Source organism: Heliangelus exortis, chromosome 10 (genome assembly GCF_036169615.1).
Source record: "Heliangelus exortis chromosome 10, bHelExo1.hap1, whole genome shotgun sequence".
NCBI lineage: Eukaryota > Metazoa > Chordata > Aves > Apodiformes > Trochilidae > Heliangelus > Heliangelus exortis.
The window spans coordinates 373,881-389,867 of record NC_092431.1 but is presented as its reverse complement, the minus strand read 5'-3'; the positions used below and the strand labels follow the sequence as shown (position 1 = coordinate 389,867).

Here is a 15,987-nt window from a genome sequence, read left to right as displayed (position 1 = left end):
CCCCCGGGGACAGAGTGGGGCGGGGGGTGGGGGTGCGGGCAGGAGGGTGCTGGGGGGGTGATATGGGGTGGGGACAAGGCTGGGGACAGGGCTGGGGCAGTTCGGGGACATGGGGGGGCAGGAGGAGGCGGCAGAGGCAGGACAGAACGTTTATTAACCATTAGAAACCATAAGAAAGCACGGGGGTCAGTCAGTACACCCAATACTTGGCTTTTTTAAAAAAACTCCCCCGGCCCAGCAGTCAGGAGGAGCCGCAGGAGAGCAGAGCCTGGGGGGGCTGGGGGGGCTTCCAACCTCCCCCTCGGTGAGGCAAAAGTGGGATGGACACGGGTCGGAAAACCTCAGGGAACCCCTGCGGTTCAGCTGCTCCTGGGGAAAAGAGGGAAAAGCGAAGCCAAAGGAGTCCCGGGGGAGGATTGAGGGATGAATCCCACCTGCCCGGCTCCCCCCTCCCTGCTCCGCCCGGCTCAGCTCCGCCTGCAGACAGACACCGCCTTGGCAGCCCGGGGCAGGACGGAGAACGGCGAGATAAATGTAAAGAGAGTGAGGAGGAGAAGGTTGGTGTCCCCTTGGGATCCTAAACCTCCAACAAATACAGCACGGGGGGGCGGGGGCTGAGCATCACTGGAGCACCGGGAGGATCCGGGTTAGGGGAAGGATGGGTGGGATGCGATGGGATGGATGGGATGGGATGGGATGGGATGGGATGGGATGGGATGGATGGAGGTGCCAGCAGTGAGCCATGGTCTGAGCCAAGCCAGGAGAGGAGAGCTCATCCCCAGAACCAAACTCCACCCCTTCTTCCCACATCCCTGGGCAAACCCTGCTCCGTGCCTCAGTTTCCCCACCTGCAGCCGGGGCCAGGGGAGGTGCAGATCCCTCCTGAGCTCCACCAGAGCAGTGCCCTGAGGGCTGGCTCCCGTAAAGTGCTCGGAGGCGAGGTGGTCAATAAATACTACTCCATAGAAACGCTAGATTTAAAAAGGAAAAATAATAAAATAATAATTACCAAAAGCTTTTCATAAAATCTTTTATTTTAACTATTTCCCTGCGAAACCCTGGGAGCGCTGCTCAGCCTGGGTCAGGCTGGGAGGGGGGTGGGTGTCAGGGGTAATTATCATTAGTATAGATTAAACAGCAGCGGGAGGGGGCAGGAGGCCAGGTCAAACCTCACCCCCCTCCCCCGAGCTCGCCCCCTCCCCAAACATGCCAGGGCTGAGCACCCAGCACCGCTGGACAGGGCTGGGGGGCACTTAGGGTTCCCACTGATGGCAAAGACCCCCCCGAGGGGTGTATCCCACCCACGTAAGTGCCCCCATGGCCACATCCGGGGAGGGGGGGGGTCTGTGATGGGGAGCCTGGCCCCATCTCACCATGCAGCTGGGGAAACTGAGGCACGGCGCTTGCCCAAGGGCCCCGAGACTGGGCAGAGACAGACCCCAGCGCTTCCCAGGGTGGTCCCGGGGGTGACAGTCCAGCAGCCCCCCCCTCAATGTTGTGTGTCCCCCCCCACGAGCTGCTCCTCTCCCAGCCCGCCACACGTCACCTCCCAGCCCCTGCAGGGGTGATACCCGGGGGGGGCGGGGGGGGCACACAGAAACGCCCCCAGTGGCAGATCCAACGAGGGTGGTGGGACAACACCGGTGACACGGGACCCCCAAAGACCCCCCCACACCTCCCCAGATGTGACCATCTTCAGCATCATCTGTGGGGGAAGGAGTTGGGGCGGGGGGACACACAGGTTCCCCACGGCTGTGTCGGTGTATGGGGGGTGGGATGGGGGGGTCACACACACACGGGGGGGGTGACACGGACGGGGACACCTTTTTGACACTCGTGTTGTTTTAAGGGCTCGGCTTCTTGCTGGGTCTCGCATTGTCTTTCCTTTCCAGGCGCGTGTAAGGCTCAAAAGCAGAGGTTCCCAGTCCGTAACCCCCCGGGAGGTCCTGCAGACCCCCCAGGAGGGGCCCCCCCAAACACAGCCCGGGGAGGGGGGGCGGCAGCCGGGGCGAGGAGGAGGAGGAAGAAGAAGAAGAAGCAGAAGCCAGAGGAGGGATTTGAAGGCTGAAGGTCGCCGGGGGGCTGCTCCCGCCCCCCAGCCCGGGGGAGGTGGTGCCGGGGGTGGCTCCGTGTCCCGTGGGGGTGCCGAGGGGAGGGGAGAGGAGGCCGGGGGGGGCCGGGCCGGAGAGGAGCCGGCCCTGCTCCAGCAGCCGGAGGATGTTACAGGTGGCGAAGGACTCGGAGGTGGCAGCCGAGCGTTTCTCTGTGTCCCTGCTCTGGTCCTTCTTCTGCTTGGTGCGGCGGTTCTGGAACCAGACCTTGACCTGGGGAGGGGGGAGCCGGGAGGGTGGGGGCGACACAGGGGGACACGGGGGGGGTACGGGACAGAAAGGCACGGATGGAAAGAGAGCGCGGGGAGAACGGGGAAAGAGAGGTGAGAGCCGGGAGAGAGTGAGAGATGGGAGAGAGAAGTGTTAGACACCCACCCAGAGCCCCCCCAGCCCTGCGAGACCCCAGAGCGGGCAGAGACCTGCGGGGGGACTGGGAACAGGGACTGGGAATGGGGACTGGGAATAGGGAAACTGGGAATGGGGGAGTGGGAATGTGAGCAGGAAACTGGAACTGGGAAGCTAGGAATGGGTGAGTGGGGATGGGGGAGTGAGGGTGGGAAATGGGGAATGGGAGGCTGGGGACAGGGTCCCGGGACTGAGCTCCCCTTGCTCCCTGGCTCTGCCCTGTGCTGCACCCCTGGGACTGGGGGTGCTGAGCTAGGGGGGTGCTGGGTTCTCCTCCGTGGTGACCCTCAAACCCCTTCGTGTCCCCACCTCAAGCCCTTCCTTCCCTATGGAGCAGGGGGGGAGTCCCCAGCCCTGCTATGGAGCAGAGGAGCACGTCAGGGATCAGGGTGGCTTCTGGTGGCCCTGGATCTCCGTCCCCACCCCCTGCTGGGGACACCCCCCTTTCCCTCCCAACTTGCCTCTGGCCAGAGGAAGGAGCCGAGCCCACCCTGGGGCCCCCTGCCCCAAAAGTGCAGCGGGGTGGTCCCCAGGCTGTTCCCCCCGTCCCTCCCCCCTTAACCTCTCCCCTGGGAGGGCAGCCCCCCGCCCATCCCTGCCTGGCAGAGCAGAGGGGGAGGAGAGGCAGAGAGAGGGACAGAGAGAGCCGGGAGGGACAGGGGAGGGGAGATGGAGGTGGGGGAAGGAGATGGGGGAGACACCGGGGTTAGAGAGGAGTCAGGTGCCAGGCGGGACCCCTGGCATGAACCCCAGCCCACGGACACGGCCCCAAGACCCCTCTGCTCCAGGGGGTGGGAACCCCCCAGAGTGATGGGAAGCCCCTGGGGGTAGGACAGCCCCCACTGGTGTTGTCCCCACGCATCCCACAGACCCACAGTAAATGGTATCAGAGTGGGCAGGGGGATGAGGGGAGGTGTCCCTGTGGGGTGGGGGGACACCAGGGCCACAGGAGTGAGCTGGTGTCCCCCAGCAGGAACCTCCCAGCACCAGGGGCCACTTCCAGCCCACGTCCCACCCCGGCCACAGGCTCCACGTGGAAGTTCTGGAGGACGTTCCTTGGCTGGGTCCCACCTCAGCCCCACACGAAGGACCCCGGGTCCCTCCTTGCCACCTGCACTGCTGGGCCCGTGTCACAGCCCAGCCAGGTCCCCAGATCAGATGGTCCCTGTTTGCCTTCCTGGATAAAGTTCACCCACAGCTCCTCGTTCAGGAGCAGCTCCGTGGCCTTTTCATCCCCCATCATTCTCAAGCCCCGAGTTCCTCTCACCCCAGATGGAAATGACCTCAGCCAGACGCAGACCCTGGCAACTCCATCAGTGATTTCTCTCCAGCCTTGACCCTTCCTCTTTCAGCAACAACCTCCACCATCTCCCCTCAGTCCTGGTTCCTCCTCCAGGTTGCAAGATCTCACCCATGGGCCCTTTTCCAGCACCTTTCCCAGATGCTGTGATGGATCCATCCCTCAGCTTCTCCTCCAGTGCTTGGGCCACCCAACCCCCTGCCCCAGGATCCGGGTGCCCGGATCCAGACGAGGTGGGAATTGTCCCCAGCCCACTTCTGTCCCCCAGCACTGATCCAGAACTCCACCCAGCATCAGGTCCTGGGCTTCCTCCTGGGACATTTCCACCTGGACATTTGGGGTTCTCCCCTCCTGTCTCCAGAGGGTCCCCTGATGTGCCAGTCCCTGAGGACAGCTGCTCCTTTCCTCCTTGCAGGAATATTTTCCAATCCCCACCCCAGAAGCTGGTGCTCATCACCCACCCCCCCTCTGCTGCCCTCACATGCGTTGGGCAATAAAATTTCAAAAAGAGGTGAATTGTTTGCATCACCCGAGGGGCTGAGCAGTGCCAGCCTGGACCTGTTACCACCCGGTACCTGGTTCTGACCCAGATTTATTGTCACCAGCCCAGGGCCCCCCCCGGCTGGTGGGTAAAGCCCAGCACGTGCCCCCGCAGCAGGAGGGGATGGGATTAGAGCGTCCATGTGAGCAGGTTTGCTCCACAAACGGGATGTGACGTGGGGCAGCATGTGGGAAGGAGCTCCAGAACATCTCCAGGACCTACTGAAGGTCTCCTGCTTCTTCCAAGGCCACGTCCTGCCATGGGACCCAGGAGCCACTCCCTCCCCCAGCTCTCTGGGAGCTGAATCAGCATCTGGATCCACCCAAAGAGCCATGAAACATGGGCTCACCTGGGAGAAGTCCAGAATGCAGAGGGAATGTGACATTCCTGAAGGACAAGTGCCCACGGGACAGTGGGAAGCATCAGCACCCCCTGCATGGGGCAGGGAGGCTCCAGGAGCAGTGGGGACAACGTGGAGCATGGAAGGTGTTGGAGGTTGTCCTAGGAATGGTGGGGATGGATGGATGGATGGATGGATGGATGGATGGATGGATGGATGGATGGATGGATGGATGGATGGATGGATGGATGGACAGATGCCTCCACAGTAAAGAACACACTTGGCTACACCTCTATTTTCTGTAGTGAAATGAGGCAACCAGGTGCCATTAATTGCCAGGTAGGGGGCATGAGCTTGTGTTAAGCCCACCTGTGCCTGATTAGGGTACCTTTTATTGGCCCCCTAATCAGTAGGGGCCCGCCCTAATCAGGCACAGGTGGGCTTAACACAAGCTCATGCCCCCTACCTGGCAATTAGTGGCACCTGGTTGCCTCATTTCACTACAATTTTCTGCACTCCCTGGAGAAGGGACTTCCAGCAAAGCTTTGGGAATTCTCCCTCTCCCTGGGAGCTGCAGGGGCTCAGGGGAGGAGGCAGGAGCTGTCCCCCAGCAGCAGCCCCGTGTCATGCTCCTACCTGTCCCCTACACCCCGGGGACCCCCAGCCCCCCCCCCCCCCCCCAAGCTCTGGGTGACCCTCACCCCCTCCTGCCACGACAACTGGCACTGCCACCCGCCCTTGTCTCCTTGTCCTCTGGCTGGTAGTTGTTAATGACTGGAGGTGTGATTAATTATTAACAGCCTCATCTTAATTGCCGGGGCTATAAATAGCCCTCCCACCCCCTCTCCAGCTCAGCTGCTCTCTCCTGTAGGTTTTGCTCCGTGCTGGGGGGATCACAGTCCTGAGAGCCCCAGGTGGTGCCGGGTGCTCGGGGGCCACCAGCAGTGACAGGAGCCCAGCCCCTGCCAGAGGTGGCCCAGGAGCTCGTCCCTACAGATCTGCCAGGCCAGGAGCCCATCACAGTGAGGGGAGCTCCAGGGGATCCATGGGGGTCCCAGGGACTCCCCGTCAGCCATGCAGCTCCAGCTTAAAGATGAGAAGCACGATGCTCGGACCTCTCCCCCTCTCTGGGTCCCACCATCCCTCTACAAAAGGGTCCTCAGGTGCTGCCAGGAGCCCAGAAGCTCACCAGTGCCTTCCATGGGCCCAGGAGGTGCCAGCAGAGCTCTTGGCCATGGCCTCCTCACCTGAGGACATCCCTGTCCCCCAAAGCTCCTGCCTTTGGGAGGGGACAAGCCGCCTCCTGGCAGAGGACAAGGCTTGGAGATGGATGCTGTGTGGAGAACATGGAATACAAACCCTGTCCTGGGTGCCCAGACCTCCAGAGAGACCTTTGAGAGGAGTGTCACCACTCTGCCCAAGGGGGCTGGCAGACCCCCGGGTCACTTGAACCTGGGCCTGGCATTGAACTTCTGACCCCGAGAGCAAAGCTCAGGCAAATCCCCCTCCTGCCAGGGGATTTGTGGGCATTATCCTCCCTCCGTGGTCCTTCTGCCTCCTCCTCCTCGTCCCCTTAACACCACTGAGGAGGGACACTTGTCCCCTGGGGATGTCCCCCCTGTCCCTTGGGCCACCCACCCTCTGTCCTGGGTGGGATTCTTCTGTGATGCGTGACCCCCCATCTCTGCTGAGTGATGAACCCCCTCTCTCCTGATTGACCCCCACCCTGCTCTGTAGGACTCCTGTCTGTCTTGGGTGACCATCCCTCAGCTGGGGACCCCCACCTTCCCTGGGTGGCCCCCCCCCTTCCATACTAACTGCCCCCCCACCTCCCCTGGGTGGCCCTCATCTCCCCCAGGACAGGATCCAGCACCAAGGCAGGGGATGATCCCCCCAGGAGGGCCCATCCCACCTCCCCTCCAGGTGTTGTCCCCCCCAGAAGTGGGAGGAGGTGCCAGGCCGGGCCCCCCCAGCCCCGTTCCTGCCCCGTGTGTGTATCTGGGCCCGGGTACACAGCCCCACGCTGGGGGTGGTTGGGCTGCAGCTCCTCCAGCTGCCGTGGCTTCGTGTCTCTTCCGATCTCATCACGCTCCTTGCACCACTCCCGAGGAGCAGGGATGAATCATCCTTCCTCCATCCCCCCCCCGGAACATTCCCAGGCACAACAACAAAATAAAACCTCCCCTGTGTGTCCCCCTCGCCAGCTTCGCTCTTCCATCCCGTGGTGGGACCTGCTGGGATCCCACCTTCCCCAGGGGTCCCCTCCGGGAGCAAACTGGGGAGGGGGCTCCCCTCCTGCAGCTGGGGGATGGAGAGGATCCATCCCAACATCCCAACCTCTGGCACAGCCCAAATGGGAAGAGCCACAAGCTGCTGGTTGGGAGCCCAACAACAAAACCTGAGCTGGAGCAACCAGACCAGGAGTGGCCCTACAGGCTGGGAGGAAAAATCCCCCCAAAAGTACCACAAAAACTGGGACGGTGGCAAATGGTGGGGCTGTCCCTGCCTGAGCTGGTGGGCACAGGAGCTCCGGGCGACATCCACACTGGTGGCCATCCAGCCTCCAGGTGACATCCAGAGCAGCCCAGCATGGAGCTGTGCAGCAGCCAGCAGAGCTAAGGGGGTTTGCAAAGCCCCGAGGTCCCCATGGGGCTGCAGGAGTCTGCCACAACAATCATGTCCCCACCACAATGGAGACATCCCCATCACACCAGAGATGTCCCCACCACAACAATGATGTCCCCACCACGACAGAGATGTCACCACCATGCTGGAGATGTCCCCATCACACCAGAGATGTCCCCACCACAACAATGATGTCCCCACCATGACAGAGATGTCCCAATCACGATGGAGATATCCCCATCACAACAGAGCCACCACGACAGAGATGTCCCCACCACGATAATGATGTCCCCAACACGATAATGATGTCCCCACCACGATAATGATGTCCCCAACACGACAATGATGTCCCCACCACGACAGAGATGTCCCCACCACGACAGAGATGTCCCCACCACACTGGATATGTCCCCACCACGACGGAGCCACCACAACAACGATGTCCCCACCACGCCAAAGATGTCCCCAGCACCCTGCAGATGTGTCCCCCCCGTGGTGTCCCCAGGGCCATACCTGGGTCTCGGAGAGGCTGAGCTGCCTGGCTAGCTCCGTCCGCTCCCGTCCCACCACGTACTGGCAGCGCTGGAACTCCAGCTCCAGGCGGTACAGCTGCTCCGCCGTGAAGGACGTCCGGGTCCTCTTGGGACGGTCCAGATCCAGCCCCTTGGGGAGCACGATCTCCCGGATCGTCCCTTTGGCATCTGCGGGGGGTGGGGAAAAAATCAGGGAAAAAAAAAAAAAAAAAAAAAAATTTCCAGGGTGGGGAGGCAAAGGAAAAAGGGGGGAGCGGGGAAGTGGTGTCTGACGGGCAAAGGGGAATTGGTGTCCAGTGCCCTGGAAGTGGGGCAGGAAAAGCGGAATTAAACACTGGCAACAAGGGTCAGAAATCCCCTAAGCTGTGGCTAAAAGAAGCCACATTCCGGGTGTCCCCTCTGAGGACAAACACTGCAAGTTTCCAAACCTACCAGGAGCGAGGCTGAAGGAAAAAATAGGGATTTGCTTTATTTCCTTTTCTTTTAAATTTTTATTGCAAGGAATCAAACCCCATCACGTTTCATGGCAGGAAAAATGGCTGCTGAAAGAGAGCAGCTTTATACCGAGGGAGAGCTCCAGTTAAATAGGGTTGGGGTTTTTTTTAATTAAAAAATAGATATTTTAATTTTGGTTTCTATCCTTTGGGAACACTGGGGGGGAAACTGTCTCTGTGTTTCGATTTTCTCCTCCCTCTCGCTGCAGGAACATTGTCCAGAACATTTTCATTCTCTCTTTAGGGCAATTCTCTATTAAAGGACAAGGTTTGGAAACACCGAATTATTATTATAATAATTACTATATTATAAATTATTATTATATATTAGTATTTTTGTACAATAACACCTATTATTGTTGTTGGTATTATTATTGTTATTATTATTATTATCATTATTATTATTATTGCCCTCAGTGTGCAGGGAAGGAAAATCCAGCAGGTTCCACTCCCACGTTAGCCCCGTCCACCCCAAGGGATGCTGCCTGGGAATGGGGAATTGATTTTCTGCTGGAAAAGGATGAGTTTTCGCTCTGAAAAAATCGGCAGAGCCCTGAGAAGCCACGTTCAGCTCCAGGTATTAAAAACCAGCCTTAAAAATTAAAAAACGGATTTAAAATCACTCCCTGGGTACCCGCCGAATCCCAACCCCCTTATGCTCCTTGTCCTGACTCTCCTGAAGCACCAGTAACACCAGTTAAACACCAGTTTGGGCGAGCCCTGGCTTCACAGTTTCCCATTTCAGGTTTTCTGAAGGACAAAAACCATCCACGGGAGTTGAGCAGGGAAAAGGAGACACAGATCCAAGCCCTGCTCCACGTCCAGAGGGACCCGAGGTCCCCAAAGGGCATGGCCAGAATTAAGTTGCTTATTCCCTTTCTTAACTGACTCCGGGATGAAAGAATTATAAAATTGCTGGGGTAGGAAAGGGGAAAAATAGTGAGGAGCAGACTGGGAAGGGATGGTGGGGATGGGATTGGGAAAATGGATCTGGAATGGGGAAAATGGATCTGGAATGGGGAAAATGGCGCTGGGATGGGGAAAATGGCGCTGGGATGGGGAAAATGGCGCTGGGATGGGGATGGTGGAGCTGGATGGGAGCAAGGGAGCTGGGATGGGGATAGTGGAGCTGGATGGGAGTAAGGGAGCTGGGATGGGGATAGTGGAGCTGGAAGCAAGACCTGGGAGAAGAGATCCCAGTGCCAAAGCGGGTCAGGGTGCGTGGCAGAGGCACCGTCCCAGCATGGCCAGAGAGCTCCAGGCTGGAGCTCAGCACCGGAGCTGCGGAGGGTTGGGGTGAAGGGTGGGAGAGGGTCTGGTGGAGACCAGGAGAATGGGATCCGATCCCACCAGTGGAGCTGCTGGGAAGGAAATGGGTTGGGGGTGGGTTGGAGGGATCTCCGGCGGGATCGGGACGCCAGCCCGGGAACCATTTTGTGAGGGAAACGGCAAAGCAAGCGTGCACTGAGATGAGCCCACACCCACGTCACCATCCCCAGCACAACAACAGCCGGGAGCAGCTCCCAGGGAGGCTCCTGCTCCCCCGGCCACAGCTGCAGGAACCCCCCCTCCACCCTCCATTATTTACTGTGTCTCCCCACAGCAGCTGGGGTGGGGGCCATGGGCTCCAGGGGGAAGGGGACACTGGGGGGGGGGGCGAAAAGGAGCCCCCGGCCCCTTGCATCCCTGTTACACACCACAGACCTTCCCTGCTGCCTGTCCCTGAGGGTTTGGGGGGGCTACAGCACCATCCCCGCATCTGAGAGCTTCCCCCCACCAGCTGCTGAACCAAGCTCCCCAACACCCACCAGGTCCTGCCCTGGCTGCCCCTGGTTTTCTAGAAGGTGACAGTGACAGGGCCGCGGTGACAAGTTTCAGTTCAGGGGGACCGGGTTACACCTGAGAGCAGCACACCCAGGACAAGGGTTGGGACAGAATTCCCCCCCCGAGAGGCCGAGGGGACCGATCCCTCCTCTGCCTGAGCTGAGACACACAGTGGGAGAGGACAGGGAGACACAGGAGGGGACACAGGAGGGGACACGCCACACAGCCCCCTAAGCACAGAGGAGCCCTGCCATGGCATGGGGACACACCAAGCACATCCATGTAGGATTTGTGGGCCACACACTCACCCTGCCACCCCCCCAAATCTTGTCACCCATCCCTCCCCACGGCGGGGATGGTGGGGCCTGGGTGACAAACACACACACCTCGGGACACACTGGAGGGGCACAGGAGTCCCCCAGTCCCTCTCACTGCACCCCAAGGAGCACCGGGAGTCCCCCCAGAGCTCCCTGCCTCCCCCAGGCACAGCCACTGGGAGAAGGGGGTGAGCACCCCGGAATCTGTCCCATTCCCCCTGCCTCCCACCCACCTGCTGCCAGTGGGACCGTACCCACCGAGTCCCTGCCCCCTAAATCCCTGCTAAGCACCGACCCGCCCGTCTGCAGCCCCCCGGGCCGTGTCCCCCCAGCCCTGTCACCTGGACGGCACGGGGATGGCCGAGTGGCCAGGGCCACCCCCACAGGCAAAGCCACCTTGTCGCGGTGGCCCGTGGAGGTTTTGGCCCACACGGCCTGTGCCCGGTACCGAAGTGTACCGGCAAGCCTCTAGTCCCTCCAGCTCCCGGTGCTCCACGGAAGGATCCCACCGCTTCTCAACCGGTTCCTCCGACGGGGGAGGCTCCCCCGAGAGCCCCGAACCCACCGGGGATGGGGCAGGGGCGGGAGCAGCGGCAGCCCCGGGCCTGGTGAGGGGAGACGGGGAGGAGATGGAGCCCAAACCCCCGGGGCTGCGAAGAGCGGAGCCAGCAGGACCGGGGCCAAATTAGAAATATTTTTTAAAAACTAAAAACGTATAAAATAAACTTTTTTTTTTTAACCCGATCTTGCGGAAATTAAAAAATCAACCGGGAGGCGTGCCCCTGGTACCGGCTGGCGCTTGGCACCGACCCCGACCCCGGGAGCGGGACCCCCGTCCGGGGCAGGGCTGGGAACAGTCGGGCCGGTGCCCCCCCAGCCCGGCTCTTCCCGCCGTGTCCCTCCCCACTGGTTTTGGGCTCCAATCCCGGTTATTTGCGGTGTTTTCTCCCCGCCACCATTTTGTCCGCGCTTGCTGGCTGCAGCAAGATGGTGAAGCCGGTGGCTCCGGGCCGGGGTCCCCGGGACCGGCAGATGTGGGGACCCTGCCCCCGGGGTCGGGAGCCGACCCTCGGCCCGTTCCCAGCCCCGGACCCGCCGAGGCGGCCCCGGTAGAACTGAGACCGGGGTGGAGGAGAGGCCTGACCCTGGCCTGACCCCACCGGCTGGGCCTGGGCGACCAGCGAGGAACCGGGGACACCCCGGGACCGGCTACCAGGCTCTGCTCGTTCTCCCCGCTCGATGGCCGGGACGGGTTTGGGGTAGGAAAGATGGGTTGTCGGTGACAGGAACCTACCACGACAGCCGCGAGAAAAGGTTTGGGTGGGCGGCAGGGCTATTGACTTGGGCTGGATGCCCGTGCCGTGCCGTGCCAGGCCCCGCTGATGGCGAACGGGCACGACCGGGCTCAGCCCCGCGCCACCCCCGGGGAAGGCGTGACCGAACCGGGACCGTGGCTCCGGTCCCCACCGCTCTGCCCGAAGCGCCGGAGCTTGGATCCCGGGGAGCAAAGGCCGAGCGGCCGCGGCACCGGCTCCGCGAGCGGCCGCGGAGCTTTCCTGGGCTCCGGTTTGGCGGAGCATACCCGGGATGAAGCTGCTCCTCCGGGCCGGGATGCAGCCGGGAAGCGCTCGGTACCTGCCTCACCCCCCCGGACCCCCCTCCACTGCCCAGGCACACCAAACTTTGGGGGTTCGCCTCAAGCCAGGCTGGTCCCGGGGATCCCGGGCAGGCGGAGCGGCGGGATGCGCCGGGTCCCGCCACTCCCCGAGCCGAGCCCGCCGTGTCCCCCGGTCGCCGGTGGAGCGAGTGACATTAGAAAGAGGGGTGGAAAAAAAAAAAAATATATCCCTGAACTCGCCGCCGCTCCGTGACGCTTTTCTCCTGCGACAAAGCTTTAAAAGCCGAACTACTGCTTTCCGCCCCTCTCCCGGTACCGGCGCATCGCCCCGGTGGGACTGGGGCGGCCCGGGGGGTTCCGCGTCCCCGCGGCTACTCTGCCGGAGCCCGTTCGGCCCGCGAAGCCCGGAGCGCTCGGCCGCAGGGCAGGCACGGCTACCCGGCTGTGCTCCCGGTAGAACGGGCTGGGGCACCGGGCCCGGTCGCCGCCGCACGGAGCGGAACCGGGGGAAGCGGCGGGTCCGGGAGGCCGGAGCTCTCCCCTGGCCGGGGGTGCGCTGGAAGAGAGGTGGGGTCCCTCCATCCCGCTGCCACCCGGCCCGGGGGGCGAGGAGCGGGACCCGGCGGGAGAGTGCGGGGAAGTGCCCCGGTGGACGAAGCGGGGACCGAGGAAGCACCGGGGAGGACCGAGGGGAGCTTTGCCCGTACCTCGCACCAGGATGCGGCGGCAATAGTCCGCTTCTCCGGCTCCCGAGGGGCTCCCGCTCTCCGGGGGGACACATTCCTTGGAGGAACCGGGGCTGACCGCCGACGTTCCCGGGATGTCCTTGAAGCCGCCTCGGCCACCGCCTCCTCCGCCACTTCCCCCGCCTCGCAAAGCGTTCTCCAGCTCCGCCCGGGTCGTCGTCGGCTTCTCCCGGGCTCTCCCGGTGGCGGCGGGCTCGGCCAGCAGCACGGGGCTCCTGCCAGCCTCGGCCCCTCCATCGCTCATCCCTGCGGGTGCCGCGGCGGGATCAAACATCGGGAAGGGAAAGAGGGAGAGACACAGAGAGGAGAGAAGACTAGGCGGGGAGGGGAGAGTCCCCCCCCAGAACACACACACCTTCCCCAAGACCCCTTCCCCTCCCCGCCCCTCCCCGGGGGCTCAGCGCCCTGGCAGAGCCGGGGGCACCGCGCCCCACCTCACCCCCATGGCCGGAGCCCACCGGGGGCCGCCGCTCTCTCGCCTCTCCACGGCGGAGCCAGCCCTCTCCCACCCGGGGGGCGCTTGGTTGGCATTTAAACACCCCCCACACCCCTATCCCTCCCCTCCTTCTCCCCTCCCCACTCCATCGGCTGAGGGTGGTGCCGGGGATGGGGGGTGTGAGGGGAGGGGGCGCCGGGACATCCCGAGAGGAAAAAGGAGTTAAAAACTTTGACAAGCGGCTGAGCAGCCTCCCCCCCCCCCTCAACCAGCACCCACCCACCCACAGCACCCACCTCCCGCGGCACCTCGCTTCGGGTAAACTTAAGGCGCTCCGGCCGCCGCCGCTGCCCTTCCATGGGGAGCCGGTCCCGGTCCCGGCGGAGAAGCGGGGGAGGTGTGGGGGGTGGGAGGGGGCGGCGGCGGCGGGGGAACGGGTGAAGGAACCCGGCGGTACCGGGGCTGGCCGCGCCGCGATTGGCGTGCGAGGAAATCAATAAACCGGGGAGATGGGGAGGAGGATGAAGCTGTGTGTGTGTCTGTGTTTATTTGAGGAGGGAGGAGGGGGGGTGATTTTAGAGAGGGGGGAGACGAGGGGAAGGGAAGGCCGAGGGGAGGGAAATGCGGAGGAAGCGGCCGGGGGTGGGACCGGGGATGCAGACGGGTCCTTATTGCTGCGGCCCGGCCCTCCCCCGCGCTCCTCTGCGCATCCCCCGCAGCCGGGAGCGGGCGGCAGAGCCCCTGCCGCGCCGGAGAGCGGCTGGGGAATACGGGAGAGGGGGAAGGAAGGGGAAATAAAATAAAATACAATAAATTCTAAAAAATAGTGATTTTAAATTAAGGGCCCGCACAGACGCAATTTCCTGCTTTCCCGGTCCCTGACACCGATTGGTAAACAAAAGAACCCCCCCGGACGCCTCTGCCTGGCCCCGGGGGTACGGGCAGGGCAGGGCCGGGGGCGGCGGCTCCAGCTCCCGCTCCCACCGCGGGGGGGTCCTCTGCTCGGGGGGAGTGGGGCAGGCTTATCCACCGGGACCCTCGCTCGGAGGAGAAGGGGGTCCGTTCCCTCTTCTCCGCGATCCGAGGGGTTCCCGCTGTTACCCCCAGCCCCCCGGGGCTGGGCAGAAGGGGACCCCCGGAATCTCTCTCCCCACCCCTCCGCCCGGTTCGGCACAGCCACTCCCGGCACCCGCAGCCCCTTCGGACCGGCTCCGGGACCGAGGCGAGCGGCTCCCCCGTGCCCAGCTCAGGCGGACGAGGACACCTTGGGGGTCCCAGGCAGCTCCCCCCGACTGTCCGTCCCCGTCCCCTCCGGTGGGCTCCGTTCCGCTGCTCTCTACAACGGGACCGGCGGTAAAGCGGGGGCGATGCTTCATCTTGGGTGTGGGGGGGGCACCCCTCTTACCTCGCCCTGCATCCCCTCAAATCGAAGCGCTCGTAAAAACGGTGCATTCAGAATGAAATAAATGAAATAAAGGAGCTGATAATCGAATTATCGGGACCCCCTAAACACACACCCCTCCCAGAGCTCAAGACCCCCGAAACCCACCCCGGGGGCTCCGCCGCTCCTGATGCTGCCCGGGGCCGCGGCGGTGTTGGCCGGAGCCGGCAGAGTCTCGGTGCGGCCCCAGCTCCCCGGAGGAAGAAGGAGACACCCGGGAAAGGGTTTTGGTTTGGTTTGGTTTGGTTTTTTTCTTTTTTTTCTTTTTCCAGGGATAAGGAGTTCAAGGCCTCCGAATTTGCCTTGGGACTATGGTGGGCCCCGAGTTTCCATGTCTGCCCATCCCTGAAACAACCGAAACCAACGCGGAGGAAATAAAAATAAATGAAGGGGAAAAAAATAACAATAACATAATAAAATAAAGAAATAAAACTAAACAAATAAAATAAAAGGAAACAAGTAAGGTGAAAGGGGAAAAAATAAAAGAAACAAATAAAATAAAAGGGTAAAAACAAAAGAAACAAATAAAATAAAAAGGAGGGGGGAAATAAATAAAACGAAAGGGAAAAAAATAAAAGAAACAAATTAAATAAAAGGGTAAAACCAAAAGAAACAAATTAAATAAAAGGAAAGAAGAAAATTAGATGGGAGAAAATAAAAAAGAAAATAAAGCGAGGGAGTCAGTGGGATCGGGGAGCCGGACACGGAACAAGGGCCGGGCCGGTCCCCCAGGGCCGGAGTCCCCAGCCCGCACCCCGGCTCTGCGGAGCCGGAATGGAGCGAGCGGGGTTCGGCAGGGAATGGACCGCCCGGTACGGGATCGGTGGTAAAGGATTCCCGGATCTGCGGGAAGGCCGGGCCGGGGCCGAGCAGCCGCTTTCCGCTCGGCGATTGTTTATATCGTGATATTGGCAAAGGATTCCTAACGAAAACTAAGAAAAATAATCACAAAAGCCTAAAGCCGCCCCCGCCGAAGGGGTTGCCGCTGGGGAAGGGGTTCCAAGGGGGGGGCACAACCGCCCGGGAACGAAATATTCTCCCTCGGCCCAGCCCCGGGAAGGTGGCTCAGGCCGCGGTATAACGGGGGAGAAGCGGCCCGGCAGCCCCCCCTTTCCCCCTCCCCGGTACCTTGTAACGTTTCCTGCTCTCTTATTATTTTTCTGGCTATTATTAACAGTAAGCAGAAGGGATTTGCCACCGGTGGGAGAGGGGGAGGGGCGAGGAAGGGAAATAACCCGGGTGGGGAGAAGGGGGAT

At 61.7% G+C, this 15,987-nt stretch overlaps 1 protein-coding gene across 7 annotated transcripts; it reads right to left on the bottom strand.

The window, feature by feature from the left end:
* Positions 1–135: 135 nt before the first annotated feature.
* Positions 136–14,930, bottom strand: VAX2 (ventral anterior homeobox 2). Of its 7 annotated transcripts, none has more exons than XM_071753099.1 (5): positions 13,587–14,930; positions 12,816–13,168; positions 7,836–8,023; positions 849–971; positions 136–369 (listed from the first exon to the last, which is right to left on the bottom strand). In XM_071753099.1, exons 2-5 carry the CDS (start codon positions 13,126–13,128, stop codon positions 187–189), a joined length of 807 nt encoding a protein of 268 aa, XP_071609200.1. In that variant the 5' UTR covers positions 13,129–13,168; positions 13,587–14,930; the 3' UTR covers positions 136–186. The 7 variants fall into 7 exon arrangements, with proteins under 7 accessions (XP_071609200.1, XP_071609199.1, XP_071609197.1 ...); XM_071753096.1 differs by lacking the exon at positions 136–369 and adding an exon at positions 1,824–2,324 and having other exon boundaries at positions 836–971; positions 7,897–8,023; XM_071753098.1 differs by having other exon boundaries at positions 277–971.
* Positions 14,931–15,987: the final 1,057 nt, after the last annotated feature.